Below are 20,674 nucleotides of genomic sequence, written 5' to 3' on the forward strand. Positions count from 1 at the left end.
CATAATACTGTATGCAGGGGCCACTATGGGGATAATACTGTGTGCAGGGGCCACTATGGGGAATAATACTGTGTGCAGGGACCACTATGGGGCATAATACTGAGTGCAGGGGCCACTATGGGGCAGAATACTCTGTGCAGGGGCCACTATGGGGCATAATACTCTGTGCAGGGGCCACTATGGGGCATAATACTCTGTGCAGGGGCCACTATGGGGCATAATACTCTGTGCAGGGGCCACTATGGGGCATAATACTCTGTGCAGGGGCCACTATGGGGCATAATACTCTGTGCAGGGGCCACTATGGGGCATAATACTCTGTGCAGGGGCCACTATGGGGCATAATACTCTGTGCAGGGGCCACTATGGGGAATTATACTCTGTGCAGGGGCCACTATGGGGAATTATACTCTGTGCAGGGGGCACTATGGGGAATTATACTCTGTGCAGGGGGCACTATGGGGGATAATACTGTGTGCAGGGGCTACTATGGGGGATAATACCGTGTGCAGGGGCCACTATGGGGCATAATACCGTGTGCAGGGGCCACTATGGGGCATAATACCGTGTGCAGGGGCCACTATGGGGCATAATACCGTGTGCAGGGGCCACTATGGGGGATAATACTGGGGGTATAATACTGTGTGCAGGGGCCACTATGGGGAATTATACTCTGTGCAGGGGCCACTATGGGGGATAATACTGTGTGAAGGGGCCACTATGGGGGATAATACTGTGTGCAGGGGCTACTATGGGGCATAATAGTTTGTGCAAGAATGCGGTTTGTGCACCTGTGCGGGGTGGGGGGGATTGGGTTGGCCCCCAATCCCACAGATAAAGCTTTTCTACCTTTAGTTTAGACCATATATTCAGTTTGGTGCCGCTCTTCCACAAATCAGGATAACAGGTACCAGGATTTTGGCACTGTAGACTTTGTTACTATGTTCCGCATACTGGTACATTGGAGAGTAAAAAAACCCAGCCCCATTTTTACCCTGTACCCAGTAACAGCCCCCCCCCCCCCCCCCCAGTATTCCTGGTGATAATTCTTTAAGAAAATATATACCCAGTGTAACACTATAGCCATACCTCCCGACTATCCCAGATTCAGTGGGACAGTCCTGGATTTTGTTTCCTTTCCCGCTGTCTTGGTTGGCGGTAGGTACATCCCGGTATCCTGGACAGGAATGGACAGCTCCTGCCTCACCACTGTGTCCCCTATGTGCTCTGGTTCTGTGATGACGTCACTCACATTGTGCCTGCAACTTCACAAACAGTCCAGAAGCGAGGAGAGGTGAGTATCAGTGTTTTATTATGTTAAACTGGAGGCAGATAGAGGGCAGATATTAAACTGGGGCAAGAAGAAGAGTAACATTAAACTAGGGGGGCAAAAGGAGGGGGAATTAAACTGGGGGCAGATGGGTGATATTAAACTGGGGGCAGATGGAGGGGGACATTAAACTGGGGGTGGCAGATGGAGGGTGATATTAAACTGGGGGCAGATGGAGGGGGACATTAAACTGGAGGGGGGGCAGATGGAGAGGGATAATAAACTTTGGCAGCTGGAGGGGGACATTAAACAGTTGAGTTCATTGGAGGAGAAAATTAAACCGTGGGGATAGCTGGGGGGAGACATGTCTGCCTCTGGTTTAATTTTCCCTTCCAATTGCCCACATGGTTTAAGGTCCACCTCCAGCTGTCCCAGTTTAATGCCCCCCTCTAGTTTCTTCATACTATGGGAAAATTGGAGGGGAACATTATAATGTGGGGGCATATAATGTTAGGGTGACTATAGGAGGATTATACTGTGTGGGGGCACTTAGAAAAATGGATGCAAATGGGCGGGGTCATCATAAAAGTGGGTGGAGCTATATGTACATAGTGCACCTCACATTCTGTCCCTATGTTATAGCTGTTACTTCTTCTCAGGGTCAATCATCAGAGGTCCTTACATAACATAGGGTTGGGGTGCACCCATTTTGGGTGGAAATGCTCTCTGGGTTCTTTATTTAGAACATAAGACACTATGTTTCCTGAATCTTACTGTTGTACAGAGAACTCCTTGAGAACAGTTTTGTCTCGCTCCCCCTTCCTCCCTCTTGCTCAGTAATCTGCTCACAGTGTTTGGTGACCTTTTTTTTTTTTTTTTTTTTTTTAAATAAACAGAGATATTGGTAACCTTGAAAGCTCTCACATGGCATTTGTGGCATCACCTCCAGGGACTACTAACCACTTGAGAGCAGCCTTAAGACACATAGACAAAGGCTGGAATAGAACCGCAAGTACAGAATACAATCCACCCAAAATACTAATTAGAAGTTCTCACCAAATGAAAGTTTATTTTAATCTCAAAAGCAAAAACGCCCAATATCCCCCTCTAGTAGAACAACTTTACTTATCCAGTACTGATCCTGAGTTACATCCTGTATTATACTCCAGAGCTGCGCTCACTATTCTGCTGGTACAGTCACTGTGTACATACATTACATTACTTATCCTGTATTATACTCCAGAGCTGCGCTCACTATTCTGCAGGTGCAGTCACTGTGTGTACATACATTACATTACTTATCCTGTAATATACTCCAGAGCTGCGCTCACTATTCTGCTGGTACAATCACTGTGTACATACATTACATTACTTCTCCTGTACTGATCCTGAGTTACATCCTGTATTATACTCCAGAGCTGTGCTCACTATTCTGCTGGTACAGTCACTGTGTACATACATTACATTACTTATCCTGATCCTGAGTTACATCCTGTATTATACTCCAGAGCTGCACTCACTATTCTGCTGGTGTAGTCACTATGTACATGCATTACATTACTGATCCTGAGTTACATCCTGTATTATACTCCAGAGCTGCGCTCACTATTCTGCTGGTGCAGTCACTGTGCACATACATTACATTACTTATCCTGTATTATACTCCAGAGCTGCACTCACTATTCTGCTGGTACAGTCACTGTGTACATACATTACATTACTTATCCTGTACTGATCCTGAGTTACATCCTGTATTATACTCCAGAGCTGCGCTCACTATTCTGCTGGTGCAGTCACTGTGCACATACATTACTTATCCTGTATTATACTCCAGAGCTGCACTCACTATTCTGCTGGTACAGTCACTGTGTACATACATTACATTACTTATCCTGTATTATACTCCAGAGCTGCGCTCACTATTCTGCTGGTACAGTCACTGTGTACATACATTGCATTACTTATCCTGTACTGATCCTGAGTTACATCCTGTATTATACTCCAGAGCTGCGCTCACTATTCTGCTGGTGCAGTCACTGTGTACATACATTACTTATCCTGAGTTAGATCCTGTATTATACTCATAAGCCCTGGTGAAGCTCCAGTGTCAGCAAAAAAAATTTATAGATGAAAAATAATTTTTTCCTCTAGTCTCCCCACCAAGAAACATGGAAAAATAATTTGCTATTGCTGTTGGGACACCCAGGGGTACTATAAGTCCCAGCATATGAGTGAGGGTCCAATACAGGGTCCCGATAATGTATTCCTGCAGTATATTAATACCAAGTGACCTGCAGCCTGTATAGGTTAGGGAATTCCTCCAAGAGCCTTGTGGTACCAGTGGGAGGTGCGAGGCGTGGTGACCGGAGGGGAGTGGGACACAAACACTGGAGCACACTTAGAGGATTTGTGAGCACAGCTCTGACTACAAGGCACTAATCCTGCACTTAACCAGGTCACACAAGAAGCAGAGAGGCGGCAGCTGGGGGACACACACTTTTTGTTGGTGTAAGCATGGCAGAGACATCAGGTGAGCAGCAGCCGGTGACAGGTCTGCATCAGCAGCAACAAGTCCTACAGAAAGTCCTACCAGGGGAGCTAGTGGAGAGGATAGCACTCAGCAATGGGCAGGTAGACAGAGGGGAGGGGGGCACAGAGAGTCCTGAAGTTCAGGGGTCTGGAGGACATGTCACTGTGGACACTAATTCAGAAATGGGCACAGGGGGAATGGAAGAGGTTGTAAACCCCAATAGGGTGGCCGGTGACCCCAATGTAGGGGAGACTGCAGGAAATATAGAGGAGGTAGAGAACCCCAATGTAGCAGAGGGTGCAGAAGAGAAAGGGGAACCAGTGATCCCCAATGTAGAGGAGGGGGCAGGAGAGAAAGGGGAACCAGTGAACCCCAATGTAGAGGAGGGGGCAGGAGAGAAAGGGGAACCAGTGATCCCCAATGTAGAGGAGGGTGCAGGAGAGAAAGGGGAAACTGAGAACCCCAATGTAGAGGAGGGGGCAGGAGAGAAAGAAGAACAAGTGATCCCCAATGTAGAGGAGGGGGCAGGAGAGAAAGAAGAACCAGTGAACCCCAATTTAGAGGAGGGGGCAAGAGAGAAAGAAGAACCAGTGATTCCCAATGTAGAGGAGGGGGCAAGAGAGAAAGAAGAACCAGTGACCCCCAATGTAGAGGAGGGGGCAGGAGAGAAAGAAGAACCAGTGAACCCCAATGTAGAGGAGGGGGCAGGAGATAAAGGGGAACCAGTGATTCCCAATGTAGAGGAGGGTGCAGGAGAGAAAGAAGAACCAGTGACCCCCAATGTAGAGGAGGGGGCAGGAGAGAAAGAAGAACCAGTGAACCCCAATGTAGAGGAGGGGGCAGGAGAGAAAGAAGAACCAGTGAACCCCAATGTAGAGGAGGCTGCAGGAGAGAAAGGGGAAACTGTGAACCCCAATTTAGAGACAAGCCCAATAAGTAAAGAGGAGGTGGTAAATCCTAATGTAGAGGAGGGGGCGGGAGAGAAAGCAGAAACTGTGAACCCCAATGTGGAGGAGGGTGTAGGCAGAAAAGAAGAGGTAGAGAGCCCCAAAGTGGAGGAGGGGGCTGAGGGAAAAGAAGTGGCGGTGAACTCTGATCTAATGGAGACTTCAGAGGAGAAAAAGGAAGCTGAGAACCCCAGTGTGGTAGAGGATGTAGGAACTGAAGGCAAGACTGAGAACCACAATTTAGAAGAAGGTTCAAGAACCCAACTAGGTGATAGAGGAGAGGCTGGGGAACCCTTAATAGAGGGGGGTTCAGGAGAAAAGGAGGGAGATAACAACTCCAGGACTGAGGAGGATACAGGGAAGAGTCAGGAACCTATTAGTGCTGTACAAGAAGATCCAGAGGTAGATGCCCCTGCCCAAGGGGACCAACCTCAAGCACCCACAGAGCCCCCACTTAATGCCACACAGCCTGAAGCAGAGGAGGGTAATGCCAGCCTAGACAAAGGTGAGAAGGAAGGGGAAAAGGAGACCAGTAGTGAGAGCAGTGAAGGGACATCCAGCAGTGATGAGGAAGAGGAAGAAGAAGAGAAGGAGGAGAAGGAGAATGCTGAAGCTAGCAAAGAAACCAATGGAGATGAAGCAGCCGAAGAGCAAGATGTGGGGCAGGAGGGGGAAGAAGCTTCAGGTCAGGTAAATTCAGAACCTAAGGAACAGGTGGGCACAGAAGGTAATGCTCTAGCTGAAGGGGAGCCAGGTGTTGTAGATCAGGTAGAGGAGGTGTCGGTTACACACCTAGATCATGAGAGCAGGGCTGGAGAAGAAACATCTTCTGATTATACAGTGAAGGGAGAGGACTCAGGAAATCTTGTAGAAGATGCAGGTTTACAAGAAGAACATGTTGATGGAAATGTAAGTCAAGGATCAAGTGCAGAAGTAGCTGAGGAAAAGCCAGAAGAACTTGTAGCACATGTTCCTCAGGAGGGTTCACCTGGAGTAGAACATACAGGAGAAGAACCTTTACCAAAGGAGGACATTACAGTAGAAAGCAATGCCGAGCTGAAAGAGACAACTGAGACAGCGCCTGAGGATGGGTCTGCTAAAGCTGAGGACACCCCAACCGAGGAGGAGGCCCAAACTACGGCTTCTGAAGGCAGTGCTGATCCAGGCAAGGAAGATGTTATCCGAGAGAATGGTATGGCCCAAGCAATGGGACCAGAGCAGAACAATGAGGCCCTCCACGAACATGACATCTGTCTATTTGTCAAGGTAAGGCTGCCCTCTGTGTTACTAATATCGGTTTCTTTTGCCAGGCCCCGATCTTTCAGTATTGTCATTCAGCTTTCTTAGAGTCCTGACATCAAGTCTGTCTAATAGACAGAGATGACAGAAGAGGACAACCTCTCTAATGTGGACTTAAAGGGGTTGTCTTAAAACAACTATAAAGATTCTACAACTTTCAAACATACTTTGTCTTTAAATTTTTCATCATTCTCAAGACCTCTGCTTGTTGTCAGTGAATGAGAACACTCTTGTACGTAGCTGGCCCTGGCCTCACCTTAGACGTGTATACAATCATATCCAGACTAGACAATGCTCTGTGACATAAATCTAGCGATATATTGTATTAAACTACCAGAAATTTGTACAAATGTGTTGAGCATTGTCTAGACTGGATAATAGTGTCTCCACTTCTCTTCTGACAACATGGCTCGCTATGTACAGGTTTACTGTCTGTACAAGAGCCTTGTCATTCACTGACAGTAAGCTGAAATCTTGAGAATGTGTCTGAGCTGCAATACCAAGCACCACCACTGTAAAACGTGTGGCGCTGTGTTTGGTATTCAGTTAATGCTGTTGTCTCATCAAATAGCTGATCTGCGGGGGGGTCCTGGGTATCAGTTCTCACCAATCTGATATTGATAACCTATCTTAAGGGTATCGGTCTTATAAACCCAGAAAACCCCTTTAATCTTTGTGCACTCCAGTCAAATCCTGAAAAATGTTATGTGGCTACATTGAACCTAATATCCCGCTTCTCCTACACTGATAGGGGTACAGAGAGATGATGACAGGCAGTGATATGAACAGCAGAGACCCCGAGGTCACCCCTCATTACTGTTTCCTATGCCCAAAAAAACATCTATTGTGTATAGGGTACACCTGCATATGGTGCTAGTTTTGCAATTTCCATGCATGGTTATATCTAAGCTCACACAGGCCCACGATGGGCTAAAAGGGTCCTAGACAGTGGCCCTAAGGCTCGCTTCCCACGGAGTAACGCGCCGCACATTCAGGCCATGTAGACTAGGGCTATAGTGACTTTGATCGGTCACTGGGCCAATGTTGGATATTCCAGGATTAATTCACAGTCACAACACCCCCTGATATTTCATTCACCTACATTAGGAAAAAAGTTGCAGGGTGACACGTAGCCCTTCGGCCATGCAAATGGAATCGCAGACAAAGTTGCCTTGTAGTCCTAGCCTTAATCTCCAAGTTGATATTTGGCAGGAAGGAGGATGGGGGTAGCACTGATGTCCTGGAGATTGGTGAGGGGCCCAGACACTTATGGTATATCCGGCTCATACTCAAAGGGGTCCTCAAACAGAAGTCTTTGGATGTTATACATTGGTGCTATCACTATAGACCTAGTACAATGGCCACTCTACTTTCCAGTAACGTGAAAAACAAAAAAAAGTAGCCCCAAAAAGTTTTATCAAACGGAACTTGCTATGATGAACGTAGTGTCTCATTTGTCAGCGTCAGGAGTGAAGTGGATGCATCCCAAATTTTCTAAAAGTTTCATATTTGACCCAAACGTTGCCACCCATGAACCCCTATTATACTATTAGGCTAAGGCCCCATGGGCCGGTAACACTGTGCTAAAGCACTGCGGGAACAACCACGCGTGAACGCATCGCGGTTCTTCCCGCAGTGCTTTGAACAGAAAGTTCACAGAGTTTTCCTCCATGTCCGCGCTGTGATTTTTTTTCATAAAGTGGGCATGGGATTCACGTCAATCCCATCCACTTTGCAAGTACTGTAAAACCGGCGTTTCCGCTACAGGCAAATCGCGGCGTTTCCGGCCTGGTTGGCCCCGGCCTTATATCTCTTCAACCCACAGAGTATAGTAAGTAGAGGCCAAAGGCAGGTATGAAAATAGCTAAACTTATCCCTACCTTCTGTTAGCTTTCCTGGGCGTCTTTGGAGAATCCAGTGCGCCCTCGGGACCTTCTTCTGGCCTGTTGGATGACATCAAAGTCCTCAGGAGACCACTGAGGCTCAATCATAGTGTCTGTCGTGTTCCTCCATCTATCTGAGAGACTGTCAATCCTTGAGTTTAGGACTATGGAGTGTAATACCAAACAATACCCACCGACAAGTGTGGCGCTGTTTATGAAAAACAGAAATTTTGAAATGGGATTGGGGCAGATGTACATGTTTAACTGCCCCCTACTAGTAACACAATGTGCAATTGGTTAGATAGTCTTTAAACTATCTTGGAGTGGAAGGTGTTAATAAGAGCGTCAGATAAGCTTGTTGATCTCCTGAATCCCGTTAGTCGGCAGGTGGAGATTAATGCAGGCCTCATATCTCATGGCAATACGGCAATGCTGGCAAGTATACAGCAGGTGGAGGTGACCCGTAATGTGTGAGGATATAGATTATGGACAGCCCTGCTCTGCTGTATACCAAGTGAATGGAGTTAGAGAAGAGGGAGTGGGTGTAATGGGGACAGAATAGGGAAAGTTGTATACATTTGCAGGAAAGCTGTGTGTCGTTGCCAATTTTGTTCTATTTTTGATTTTGCTGTGTCTTTGTTGCAGATTTTGCTTTATTTTTGTTGCAGATTTTGTTGTATTTCCTTGCAGATTTTGCTGTGTCTTTGTTGCAGATTTTGCTTTATTTTTGTTGCAGATTTTGTTGTATTTCCTTGCAGATTTTGCTGTGTCTTTGTTGCAGATTTTGCTGTGTCTTTGTTGCAGATTTTGCTGTGTCTTTGTTTCAGATTTTGCTTTATTTTTGTTGCAGATTTTGTTGTATTTCTTTTGCAGATTTTGCGGTCTTTGTTTTAGATTTTGCTGTGTCTTTGTTTTAGATTTTGCTGTCTTTGTTGCAGATTTTGCTGTGTCTTTGTTGTAGATTTTGCTGTGTCTTTGTTGCAGATTTTGCTGTGTCTTTGTTGCAGATTTTGCTGTGTCTTTGTTGCAGATTTTGCTGTGTCTTTGTTGCAGATTTTGCTGTGTCTTTGTTGCAGATTTTGCTGTGTCTTTGTTGCAGATTTTGCTGTCTTTGTTCTAGATTTTGCTGTCATTGTTGCAGATTTTGCTGTGTCTATGTTCTAGATTTTGCTGTGTCTTTGTTGCAGATTTTGCTGTGTCTTTGTTGCAGATTTTGCTGTGTCTTTGTTGCAGATTTTGCTGTGTCTTTATTGCAGTTTTTGCTGTGTCTTTGTTCTAGATTTTGCTTTATTGTTGTTGCACATTTTGAGCAAATGCCAGGAGTAGTTTTAAAAGGAATGGGAAATATAAAGGAGGCCCTTATATGTTTCTCTTCTGTTAATTCCACTCCTGGCTTTCACTTTAAAAACCTGCATCAAAATCTGCAACAAAAACATGTGTGTCCACAGCTTTACAGGATCCTAATATTCAGGTAACGATAAGTTCTGCTACTTTCTAATATTCTTTGTGGTTCAATTTCTAATTTTTTCAAACACATTTGCAAACAAATTTCATAATCCTAATGTTCTATGGTGATCAAAGTTTGGTTCAGGAACCCTAAAATATAGCCATGTTTTGGACTTATCACACCGGTCTTATTGGATTGCAGCAATGGGTGGTGGTTATTGTATATTTAAAGAGTAATATATGACATATTCCTTTCAAAGATAGACTTCATTGTATTCCACTACATTGCATACATTGACCACTGGCCACAATGTTTAAAATAAGTACTAGTCATATATGGAGAAAAAATTAGAATTGGAGGTATGCATTATACAAACATAAGTACCTCCACCATATTCACATCAGTGGTGAAGGCTCCCCATGTCAGTTCTCATGAATATATATACTGTATATATCACAGTTTATTCTTGTCCCAAAAGATGAAAAATGTTCTCACTCTGTTCCGAAAGTGAACGCCTTCGAATTACTGTCAAAAATAGCTCCGTGTGAAGCGACAGCACGTGTGATGTGCCCTACGACCCCGAGCCACAAATTACAGATCAGGAGTAATGTAATATTCTACACAAGCGGCTGTGGTGGTCTTCTGGGGGTCTTATGGTTTGTTTCATCCATATTTTGTTTGGCTTGAACCCAAAGATCACAGTCATGAGACTGAGAGACCTAACAGGGGCATCAAACGATAATTATTATAATAGGGCAACTTGGTCGTTTTGGTTTTGAGTTACCTGGACAGTAGCTAGAAGAGTATCTTTAGGTTTCTGGGCCCCAATGCAAAATCTTTAAGAGCGACCCCACCTACCATGAACTATTTATAATACTGTTTTTTTCATATGGGGCGGCGGGGCTGGTCCCAATTGTTGACATATTGTAGTAATAGCACAGTCACATATTGGTCACCGTGTGCAGGGAGCTCCAGCAATGACCTCTCAAGCTTACAGGGGCCCTTCTGGGGTCTTAAAATGTATGGCGCCCAAACTACAGGGTGTATGTCTCATGCCACACACAGAAAATGATTTATACACATATACTAGCTTCTGCCCGCGACTTCGTCTATGTGTTGTTGGTGTTGACGATCCGCCTATATTCAGCAAATTGCTGCCATCGATGGTTTGCCTGCTTCAGCATTTTGGCAGCTTGCAAGCTGTCCTGCTGCTGACCTTGTTCCTCACACCATGCCTGTGATTGTTCCGGCATCTCAGCAGCTCGCTGGAACACCATATAATGAGTATGTTGTTGGTGTTGATGATCCGCCTGCTGCGGCATTTCGTTGTCAAGCTGTCCAGCTGCTGAACTCGTTCCTCGTGCTGTGCCCATGATTGTTCCAGTATCTGAGCAGCTCGCTTGGACGCCATATAATGAGCGTGTTGTTGGTGTTGAGGATCCGCATGTGTCTGGCATTTTTGCAGCTCTCAAGCTGGCCTGCTGCTGAACTTGCTTCTTGCACTGTGCCTGTGATTGTTCCGGCATCTCAGCACCTCACTGGAACGTCATATGAGCATGTTGTTGGTGTTCATGATTCGCCTGCTGCAGCGTTTTGACAGCTGTCAAGCTGGCCTGCCGCTGAACTCGTTCCTCGTGCTGTACCCGTGATTGTTCTGGCATCTCAGCAGCTCACTGGGATGCCATATAATGAGCGTGTTTTTGGGGCCGATGATCCCCCTCAGCTCCGCTTGAGGAGAACTCTGTGACTTCTGGCTTCCTTCATAGTTGTCGTTGTTTGCGATAAATTAGATTCTCTTTTTCCAGGCATGTCACTTGCCCATGTCACTTTGTCTGCAGTGTCTGAAGCAGATCAGATAATATGCAAATGCATGTACACTGAGGGTTAGTGTGTGTTTACACAGAGAGATAACAGCCCTGGCTTTCTCAGAAGGTAAGATAAGAGCAGTGTAATATAGTATGTGAACAAAAATTCATAATAGTCATGAATCCATGTCATCTACCGGGATAAAAAGTAGCCGATATTTTAATCGAGGTTACAATCTATGTGCCGAATTTCAAATTCGTTCAGCCGTTTTTGCGTGATTAAGGAACAAACATCCAAACTTTCACTTTTATAATATTAGTATAGGAGGATAGGATAGGATAAGATATAGCTATAAAATAATACCTCCATACTGTAACTGAACAAAACACATAATAGAAAGACGTATATTAACAATATTACAGTATAAAAAACCCAAATAATAATCCCACACCAACACTAATAGTATTACTAGTGCATAGTCACAAAGGAGTATCGCCATACTATTACTGGATAATATGACCATACTATTACTAAACAATTTTATCGTACTATTACTAAAGAATATTGCCATATATTAAATAATATTACCTTACTACTGTATTATTAAATAATACCACAATACTATTACTATATGATATTACCGCACTATTATTAGATAAAAGGTCCTACACAGAGACTCATATTTACCACCATACAGTAACTAGATAGTAGTCTTTTCCATCTGGCCGCTATATACCAGATTTTTTTCGGCCTTTATGGGTAAAGATGCCACTCAATGGGATCCATTACATGCCTCCTTCACCTTCCCAGGGACATTTTCTGATAATCCATTTCCCCATTTCCAGAAACAGAATTTCACTACTACCCCTCCCCCATCCACCCCATCATACTTACCTATCTTCTTCCTGTTCAGATTTCCTTCTGTAGTGAACGGCTCCTTCTTCTTCTGTGATGTCTGCCCACGCATGCACAAAAGAGCTGGAGTCCCGGCTTTGTGCTGAAGCCGACAATCCATCTCTATTACGCAAGCGAGGGAGCCCGAAGTAGCCGCCCACGCCTGCGCAGTAGAGATGGAGTGAAGGCGGCTGTGCAGGTACTGGCACTGTACTGTGTACAGAGTCACAATAGAGGAGGAACAGTTCCCCACAGAAGGACACAGTCTGGACAGGAAGAAGACAGGGAAGTATAATGGGGTGGGATGACTTAGTTGGGAAGGGCTAGTAGTGGGCGGGATAGCTAGGGAGTCAGGGAGGGGGAAGGAGTGAGAAGAAGATAGTGTGAGAGTCTACAACTACCAGAATGCATTGCTTGAGGTAATGCAGCAGGAAGCTACACCAGGTAAACAAATGCGGAAGATACCAGGCGCTCCCAGAGAAACCCAGAAATCACTCAAAACACTGCAAAAGGTATTTGGGTGTAGTGATTAACCCATTACTTACACTAACACATCTCTTTTAAAAAAATATTTTTTTGTCCCATGCACATGGAGCAATCCAGGATGTACATTGGCCAGATTTCCCAATCCAAACCTAGTCGGGGACTCCTTCCGTCGTAGCGCTCTATGATGCTGGGAGTTTCTGTTGGTTTCACCACCTCATACAGTATATAATACAGACAGTACAGCTGTGCTAAGTTCAGATCGGTAAATCCAAAGATGAACCAGATTTTCTTGTCCAGTTTTCCCCCGTGTCCCGGGGCCTTGAATGGGTTGTCCACGAAGATAATGGGTTCTATCCAGCGTAGGTCATCAGTATGAGATCAGTTTGGTTCTGACAACTGATCAGCTGATGCCATATAGAAGGTATGCTCCTATTCAAGTGATTGAGAGTAAGGCTGCAATACCAGGAGACACCACTACTCTCTGTATATTGTTCTGATGGCATGGGAAACTGCAGCCTTCTTCAGGTCCTATACCTTGAATATCGCTTCTAACGGCTGATCACTGCGGGGTCCAGGTTTTGGACTTTGACCTATCGGATATCGATGACATAATCTGTACATAGGTCATCAGTACCAGTTTTCCTGGACAACTCCTTTAAATATCCAATAAGCCCCTTACTTAGTGTTGGAGGTGGTGTATAGACCTGGCATGATATAATCACTTGGCTGGACGCCGTACAAGCCGCTGAACCACAGACAGTCGTAGGTGAAAATCATTTACTCATACAAGAAAGTGTAAGACCCTTAAAACCAAGTGATCAGAATACTGCCGCCGCGCTGTAATCGGTTTCCCTCTGTCTCCGGGCCGAGAACAAAGCCCCCTTTATTCCCGTAATTCGTCTTAAGACATTACAGCGGATATAGGGGTTTTGTATCTATAGTGAATGTTTGGCCGCATTCCGCCGGGTTATTAAGTAAAGATTATGAATAGTTGTGAATGTGTTTTGCGGCCTAAGACTAAACATGACATAAAGAACTAACACAACTCATTTAGGAGTTTTTCCACTTGTGACACTAATCTATTGAACACGTCGCTGCTGGGGGCTAATCCCTGCCTCATAGTGTTATAGCTGATTAACCCTTTATGTTGGCTTTTCACATATTTAGGACTTATCTATGGAATAGGCCATAAATAGTAGATGAAATTCGTATATCTGGAATGTAAGTCAAGGACCCTTGAACAGCAGCTGCGAAGATTGGGGAGATGACCGTGCATGCCTATCTCTCTCCATTCACTTCTATGCAGGGGCGGACATACCATTGATCCAACATGGGCCCAGTGGGTCAGGGGGGCCTAATACATTGAGATTAAGCACATAAACTGGATGCCCAGGAGAGGTGAGTATAACTGTTTATTATGTTCACCTTGACAGCTCATGTTCAGCTATATGGTAAATGTCTTCTTAGGGTTGTTCCGTGTTATGATGGGGATTTCCTAAGAAACATTTGTTTTATTTTATCCTACATTAGTGTTGAGCAAGTAGTGTTCGATCGAATACCTCGCCGGCATAGGAATGCGTGTAATCGGCCCAACACCAAGGGGTTAAACGCTTCGAATATTCCTATGCCGGCGACGTATTCGATTGAATACTACTCGCTCAACACTATCCTACATATTTTATAGGAAACGTAAGACGTCAAAGTGATGTAATACTTGTAGTGACCACTAGGTGGTAGAATACTAACAGGTAATGGTGATACTTTGGCTAAACTGTATCTGTGTGTGAATATGTCTATAATATACAAGTTTACAAATTTATGGCGGTTCGTATTCTTTTCCATTGAATTTTGAAAATAATTCAATGACGGAATGATTTTTATACACAGAGGTCAATGGATAACAGATAGGGGTTTTGACTAGAGATGAGCGAACACTGTTCGGATCAGCCGATCCGAACAGCACGCACCCATATAAATGAATGGAAGCACCTGTGACGCTGACTTTGCCAGTTGCCGGCCGGCGTCACAGGTGCTTCCATTCATTTGTATGGGTGCGTGCTGTTCGGATCGGCTGATCCGAACAGTGTTCGCTCATCTCTAGTTTTGACCCCTTAACTATGCAAGCTATTTCAGTATCAGGGACCAAAATTTATGTATCACTCCATTTACAGACCCTGCCATTTTGGCTGGAGTTGGAATAAAATTACTTTGACTTTAACATAAAATGATTAATTATGGCGGCCGTCATCTTGTTTTTGCGGCCTACCTCTGCACCTAGGCCCCAGCTGCCTACAGGCTGACAGGGTCACCATCTACTGTGCCACAACTAAATCCGACTTTGAATCCACTAGGAGGGAGGCTGTTATACCCTCCTGGGCCCTCAGGAACCTCTGGGCAAACTTGCGGCCTACTGCAGCCTGTCAGACCTCCAACACCCCCATCTCTTGCCTGCACCAGCTCCCACCTGATTGCTTTCCTGGGCCCTAGGACAGATAATCTATCAAGCCTGGAGGATCCTCCTCTGCCACTAGTTGTTACCTGCTGCTGAGACCCCATCTCTGCTCTACAATCCACCTGCAGATCCTCAGGGACCTTCTCCTCATCAGCAGCTCCCCAGCTCATCCATCCTCCTGGCCTGCTGTCTGCTCCCCTTCTGCCTGATGGACTGAACACCCTGCTTCATCACCTGCATGTTTCTGCCACCTGAGCCCATTATCTAAGGGCTCTCCTGCTACAATCAGCTCTGCTTCTTCCATCTCACTGATGCTTCCAACATAACTCAGCTCTGCTCCATCTCTGCTTGCTGCTATTATCATTCATATTGTTGGCATTCACTTCCTCCCTCCTGCCCCTGAACCCTGTTTGCTTCTTCAGCTGCATACCAAACCATCAGCAGCAGCACAGGAGGCTCTCAACCTGTCAGCTGAGTGACCATGGTCAAGATTGGCCGGGGTAAGGCTGGTGACTCTCCGGAACCAAAGGACAGGCCACTCCAGTCAGTGGGAATGCAAAAATTCCTTAAAAAACAGCAGGCTTCGGGATCTTATTCTTCTCCAGGGAAGTTGGCACCTGAGGAATCGAGCGGACAGCGTGCAGTGCCACTTGACTCCGACGGGGATGGCTCCTTGCAGGATAATTCCTCGTCATCTATCTCTAAGGGGTATTTAAAAAAGACTTTGTCTCAATCTCTCTCAAATGCTATGGCCCCTGTGCTGAAAGAGCTCACTGCTCTTCGCGAGGACTTTGCTAATGTGACCCACCGGGTGGATAGGCTGGAGACCTGTCAGGGAGAATTGCAGCATGTGGCTTCCTCCGTGTCTGAACGCTTAGATACCCATGCCGCTCACTTTAACTACACTTATTTGGCGCTGGAGGACTTGGATAATCGCTCCCGCCGCAGAAATCTGCATATACGGGGTCTCCCAGAAACCTACATGCAAGAACAGCTTCCCTCTATTGCAGCCAGTGTCTTCTCCTCATTGGTGAGTGTGGATGTCGCTTCAAAAATGAAGTTGGAGAGGATCCAGAGAGCTGCTCGTCCCAAACCTAGTGCAGAGGCCCCCGCCACGGGACGTAGTGTGTGCCCTTTTTTCCCATCTGCATACTGTGGATCTTCTTCGTGCAGCCAGGGATGCAGCTGATTTATGAGGGACACTTGCTGAAGCTGTATCAGGACTTGGCACCTTCTACCCTTCAGAAGCGCCGGGTGCTGAAGCCACTTTTGGATTACCTGCGAGCTAAGGGGTTTAACTATGCCTGGTTATTTCCCTTCGGCTTTTCTGTTCCTCACAATGGCAAGAGATTGGTGGTCCGTATGCCTCAGGACTTGGAGCGCCTATGGGGAGCTCTGAACATCCCTCCTATCACTGTTCCCTCTTGGATGCCGGTGCAGGAAGAGGCGCTACAGTTACCGGCGACTTGGCAACTTCCACCAAGTTGCTCTGAATCCCTGGATGCTGCGTCGGCCTCTGCTGAGAGTTGATAGCTCTGTTTGCCATGTTCTTTCCAGATGGTTGCGCGGACTTTACTTGTTTTCATATTGGAGTTTTTTCTGGTTTGCGACTCATTTCATTTTGCTCTTTTCACTCATCTCCCCCCCCCCCCTCCTCCCCCCTCACTCTTTTTTTTACCTTTTCCTTCCTACCCCCCCGTCTGCCTCACCCCCCTCCTTTACCTTTCTCTATTTTCAAATTTTATATTGATATTGTTATTTCTGGCCTCTTTATGCTGAAGCGCATCTTTGCGCTTGGGCCTGGTCCTGACTGTTTTTCGTATACCATGGACAGCTGTTATTCTATGGATGGTCATGGTCTTTGGTCTTATGCTCATTTTCTCTGCTGTTCTCTTATTTTACCTATGGTACTGTTGTTGTTCTCTGTACTTTGAAAAAATTAATAAAGTTTGAATTAAAAAAAAAAAAAATGATGATTTTTAATTACATCCTAGAATTATTATTAACTAGCTGGTACCCGCGACTTCGTCTGCGGTGATTGTAGCAGTGGGTATATACAGGCGGGGGTAAGGTTTTCGTAGTGTGTATAAGGGATGGGATATGAAATGTAACTTTGTATCTTGTTGTTTCTGTAATTCAGAGAATACGTGAGACTTTTGTGTTGAAGTTACTTTGTATTTGAGCTGCTATATATACGGTGTTGGTATAAACTTTACATAGTGACTTTGGGACAGAAGTATTTGAAGTTAACCCTTTCCCGCCGATGGCATTTTTTGATTTTCGTTTTTGACTCCCCTCCTTCTAAACCCCATAACTTTTTTATTTCTCCGCTCCCAGAGCCATATGAGGTGTTAATTTTTCCTGGGACAAATTTTTCTTCATGATGCCACCATTGTTTATTCTATATAATGTACTGGGAAGCAGGGAAAAAATTCTGAATGGGGTGGATTTGAAGACAAAATGCATTTCTGCGACTTTCTTACGGGCTTTGGTTTTACGGCGTTCACTGTGCAACCAAAATGACATGTCCCCTGTATTCTGTGTTTCGTTACGATTCCGGGGATACCAAATTTATATGGTTTTATTTACATTTTGACCCCTTAAAAAAATCCAAAACTGTGTTAAATTATTTTTTGAAAAATCGCCATATTCCAACAGCCGTAACTTTTTTATACGTGCGTGTACGGGGATGTAGAGGGCGTCTTTTTTTGCGGGACCGGGTGTACTTTGTAGTTCTACCATTTTCAGGAAATGTTATTGCTTTGATCACTTTTTTATTCAAATTTTTATCAGAATCAAAACAGTGAAAAAATGGCGGTTTGGCACTTTTGACCATTTTTCCCGGTACGGCGTTTACCGAACAGGAAAAATATTTGTGTAGCTTTGTAGAGCGGGCGATTTCGGACGTGGGGATACCTAACATGTATGTGTTTCATAGTTTTTAACTACTTTTATATGTGTTCTAGGGAAAGGGGGGTGATTTGAATTTTTAATCCTTTTTATTTATTTTTTTATATTTTTACTTTTTGTAAACTTTTTTTTTTGCATTTATTAGACCACCTAGGGGTATTGACATGGGTGGGCGGTGTCGCGGATTGTCAGAGCGGTGGGGGTCGGCAAACATGGCTGCTCCGGAGCGTTAAAGAGAGCCTCCTGGAGTATCGTTAAGGGGAGGGGCAAAGTGGTAAAGTATATGTATATGTGATTGTGTGGGGTTAGGGGCGAGGCTGTAGAGGGCAATATGAATTTTGTGGCTTGCTATGGTCCAAAGTGTGTGAGATTGCAGAGATGGTGGTGTGAGTTTGGGTTTTGTGGGGGTCCTGGGAAAAACGTATGTGCGCTATTGTGACGAAAAGTAGCCTATTGTTTAATCGGGTGTATTAACTATGTTTGTGGAAAATTTCAGCCAAATCGGTGGAGTGGTTTTTCCGTGATTGAGGAACAAACATCCGAACATGCAAACATCCAAACACACAAACCCACAAACTCACAAACTTTCACATTTATAATATTAATAGGATATGATGTAATAATTTGATGTATAGTTTGTTACATATTTATATTCATATTACGTAGGAATCAATGACTAGATATGTAATGAATTAGAGACTTTGGAGTCGACTCCGCCACAGTATCTGACAAAAATTTTCGGAGAGAAAAGTCCTTGATAAAAATGGCGGAGACCCGACGCCAGATGGGGTGTCTACAGGTAACCACTGTTTTAGCGGACAGGCTCTCTGTTGTTCCCGTCTGCTGGGGGGAGCCGAATGATTTTGAGTCCAATGCAAATGTGAACCTAGCCTAATTTTACTGCTTCTGTCTGACCATGACTGACATACATTTATTGAAGGAGTCAGAGTCAATGGTTTGGCCTAAGGCCTGGTTCACATCTGTGTTCACATCAAGCAGTACTTTTCTCTCCGCATGATTTGTTCGGATACCGTGTAGAAAACACATGGACCCCATTATCCTCTATGGGGTCCGTGTGGCTTCATTGCTCACCGCTTTATAAAATGTTCGGTATCACATTCGAGGGGTTCCCAAGCGGATTCCCCAACGCAGATGTGAACCGAGCCTAACTAAGGCATTAGGGCAGGGGTCAGCAACCTTCAACACTCCAGCCGCTGTAAAACTACAACTCCCAACATGCTCCATTTACTTCCATAGAGCTCCAAGAACAACAGAGCAGGTGTGCATGCTGGGAGATGTAGTTTAACAACAGCTGGAGTGATGAAAGGTTGCCTACCCCTGCACTGAGCACAACTGACACCTCTCGCCTCCTATAGATACCCCCTTCAAGCCCCTAATATCATACAGTCAATTAAAGAGTTAATGGACAGTTGTAAAAGTAAACATGCCCATAGCAACCAATCACAGCGCAGCTATCATTCCATAACCAGCTCTGAAAAAATGAAAGCTGAGCTGTGATTGGTTGCTATGAGCAGCAATGTCCGATTTCCGTTTAGACAGTTTCATAAATCTCGCCATTGTTACTATTGTTAATCTCCTTGCGTCTACCTGTTCTAAAGGGATAGTCTGACCCTCCTCTCTATAGTAACTAAGTACCGGGCCTTGTGGAAAATTACCGAGAAACCCTCGCCCTTGTGCGTTGGTGAAATTTACTGTTGCCAGGACAATGGGACACAAATGAGGAAAACGTGCGGTTCCCAGGAACTTGTCCTCTAAGCTGTAAATTGTGCTGTACACTGCTGATAAATGTATCCCGGCTCCTTACAGCAAGGTCACTGGTTCCTTGCCGCTCGGGCATGTCCTGTGTTTGTCGTGGATCCGCTCCAGGAGCGTTAACATGTCACATTAAATGAAAAGTGAGAATTGCATATCTGTTTGTTATCCGGAGCCGCTGTTACAATGTGTCATGTGTGAGGCTTGTATTATATCCCCACATGACTTGTCCTCCATTTTTAGTACAGATCCAGAATACAGCAAATACAGGATGACGGTCCTCGGACCTCGGACCCCTTCGATAAAGTGATTATGGGGCGCATTCTCCACAATCCCTTGGAAATAGATCATAGTATACGTCCAATATGGTTGTCTTCTGCTGGACCATTCTTGTGCTAGAGCTACACGCTGGTTACGCCGGAGGATCCTCTGGTATTGTGATGGCCCAGGATAATATTCTTCCTATAAACATTATCTTTACGTACTTCCCAACCGTCCTGGATTCAGAGGGGCAGTCCCAGATTCCGAGTGGTGTCCCAGTCGGTGGAAGGTATCTCCCTGCTTCACCATTTGGCCCCTGTCTCTGCAGCTGAAGTCTTAGGAGCAGTAGATGCAATGTAATGATGTCATATCTATTGCTGAAGGCTCCAGGACCAGAGACAGTCGAGAAGAGCAGGGGAACGGGGCACAAAGAGACATTGATGGGAAGCGGCTGAGCCTAAGTGGACTATGTCTACCACGGTGCATAGCCTGCCGCTCATTCTGTCCTTCTTTCAGTCCTTTGAAAGTTGGGCGGTATGGTTTTACATGAAAATATATTGCCATATAGAGGCATCATACAGCAGAACATGTAGTGCATAGGGGTCTGTAATATGGACCTATGGGGACCCCATACTGGGTCGCTACATGCAGTGTTGCACTGAATCTGGTTAATTTAATGCTATATTATCTTAAGGTGCCCATACACATGAAACCAA

At 45.1% G+C, this 20,674-nt stretch overlaps 1 protein-coding gene across 2 annotated transcripts in view; it reads left to right on the forward strand.

Annotated features, from left to right (window-relative positions):
* CLIC6 (chloride intracellular channel 6) overlaps window positions 1-20,674 on the forward strand; it is a 374,274-nt gene that overhangs the window by 346,537 nt on the left and 7,063 nt on the right. The window contains exons 1-3 of one of the 2 annotated variants that reach the window (XM_075263450.1): window positions 3,673-4,222; window positions 4,274-4,537; window positions 4,589-6,013. In XM_075263450.1, coding sequence (XP_075119551.1) covers window positions 3,785-4,222; window positions 4,274-4,537; window positions 4,589-6,013 — 2,127 coding nt within the window. In that variant the 5' untranslated portion in view covers window positions 3,673-3,784. Of the gene's footprint in view, window positions 1-3,672; window positions 4,223-4,273; window positions 4,538-4,588; window positions 6,014-20,674 lie in introns of those variants that run through there. The other variant, XM_075263451.1, reaches the window with a different exon arrangement.

This window comes from Leptodactylus fuscus, chromosome 2, assembly GCF_031893055.1.
Source record: "Leptodactylus fuscus isolate aLepFus1 chromosome 2, aLepFus1.hap2, whole genome shotgun sequence".
In the NCBI taxonomy this organism is placed as follows: Eukaryota; Metazoa; Chordata; class Amphibia; order Anura; family Leptodactylidae; genus Leptodactylus; species Leptodactylus fuscus.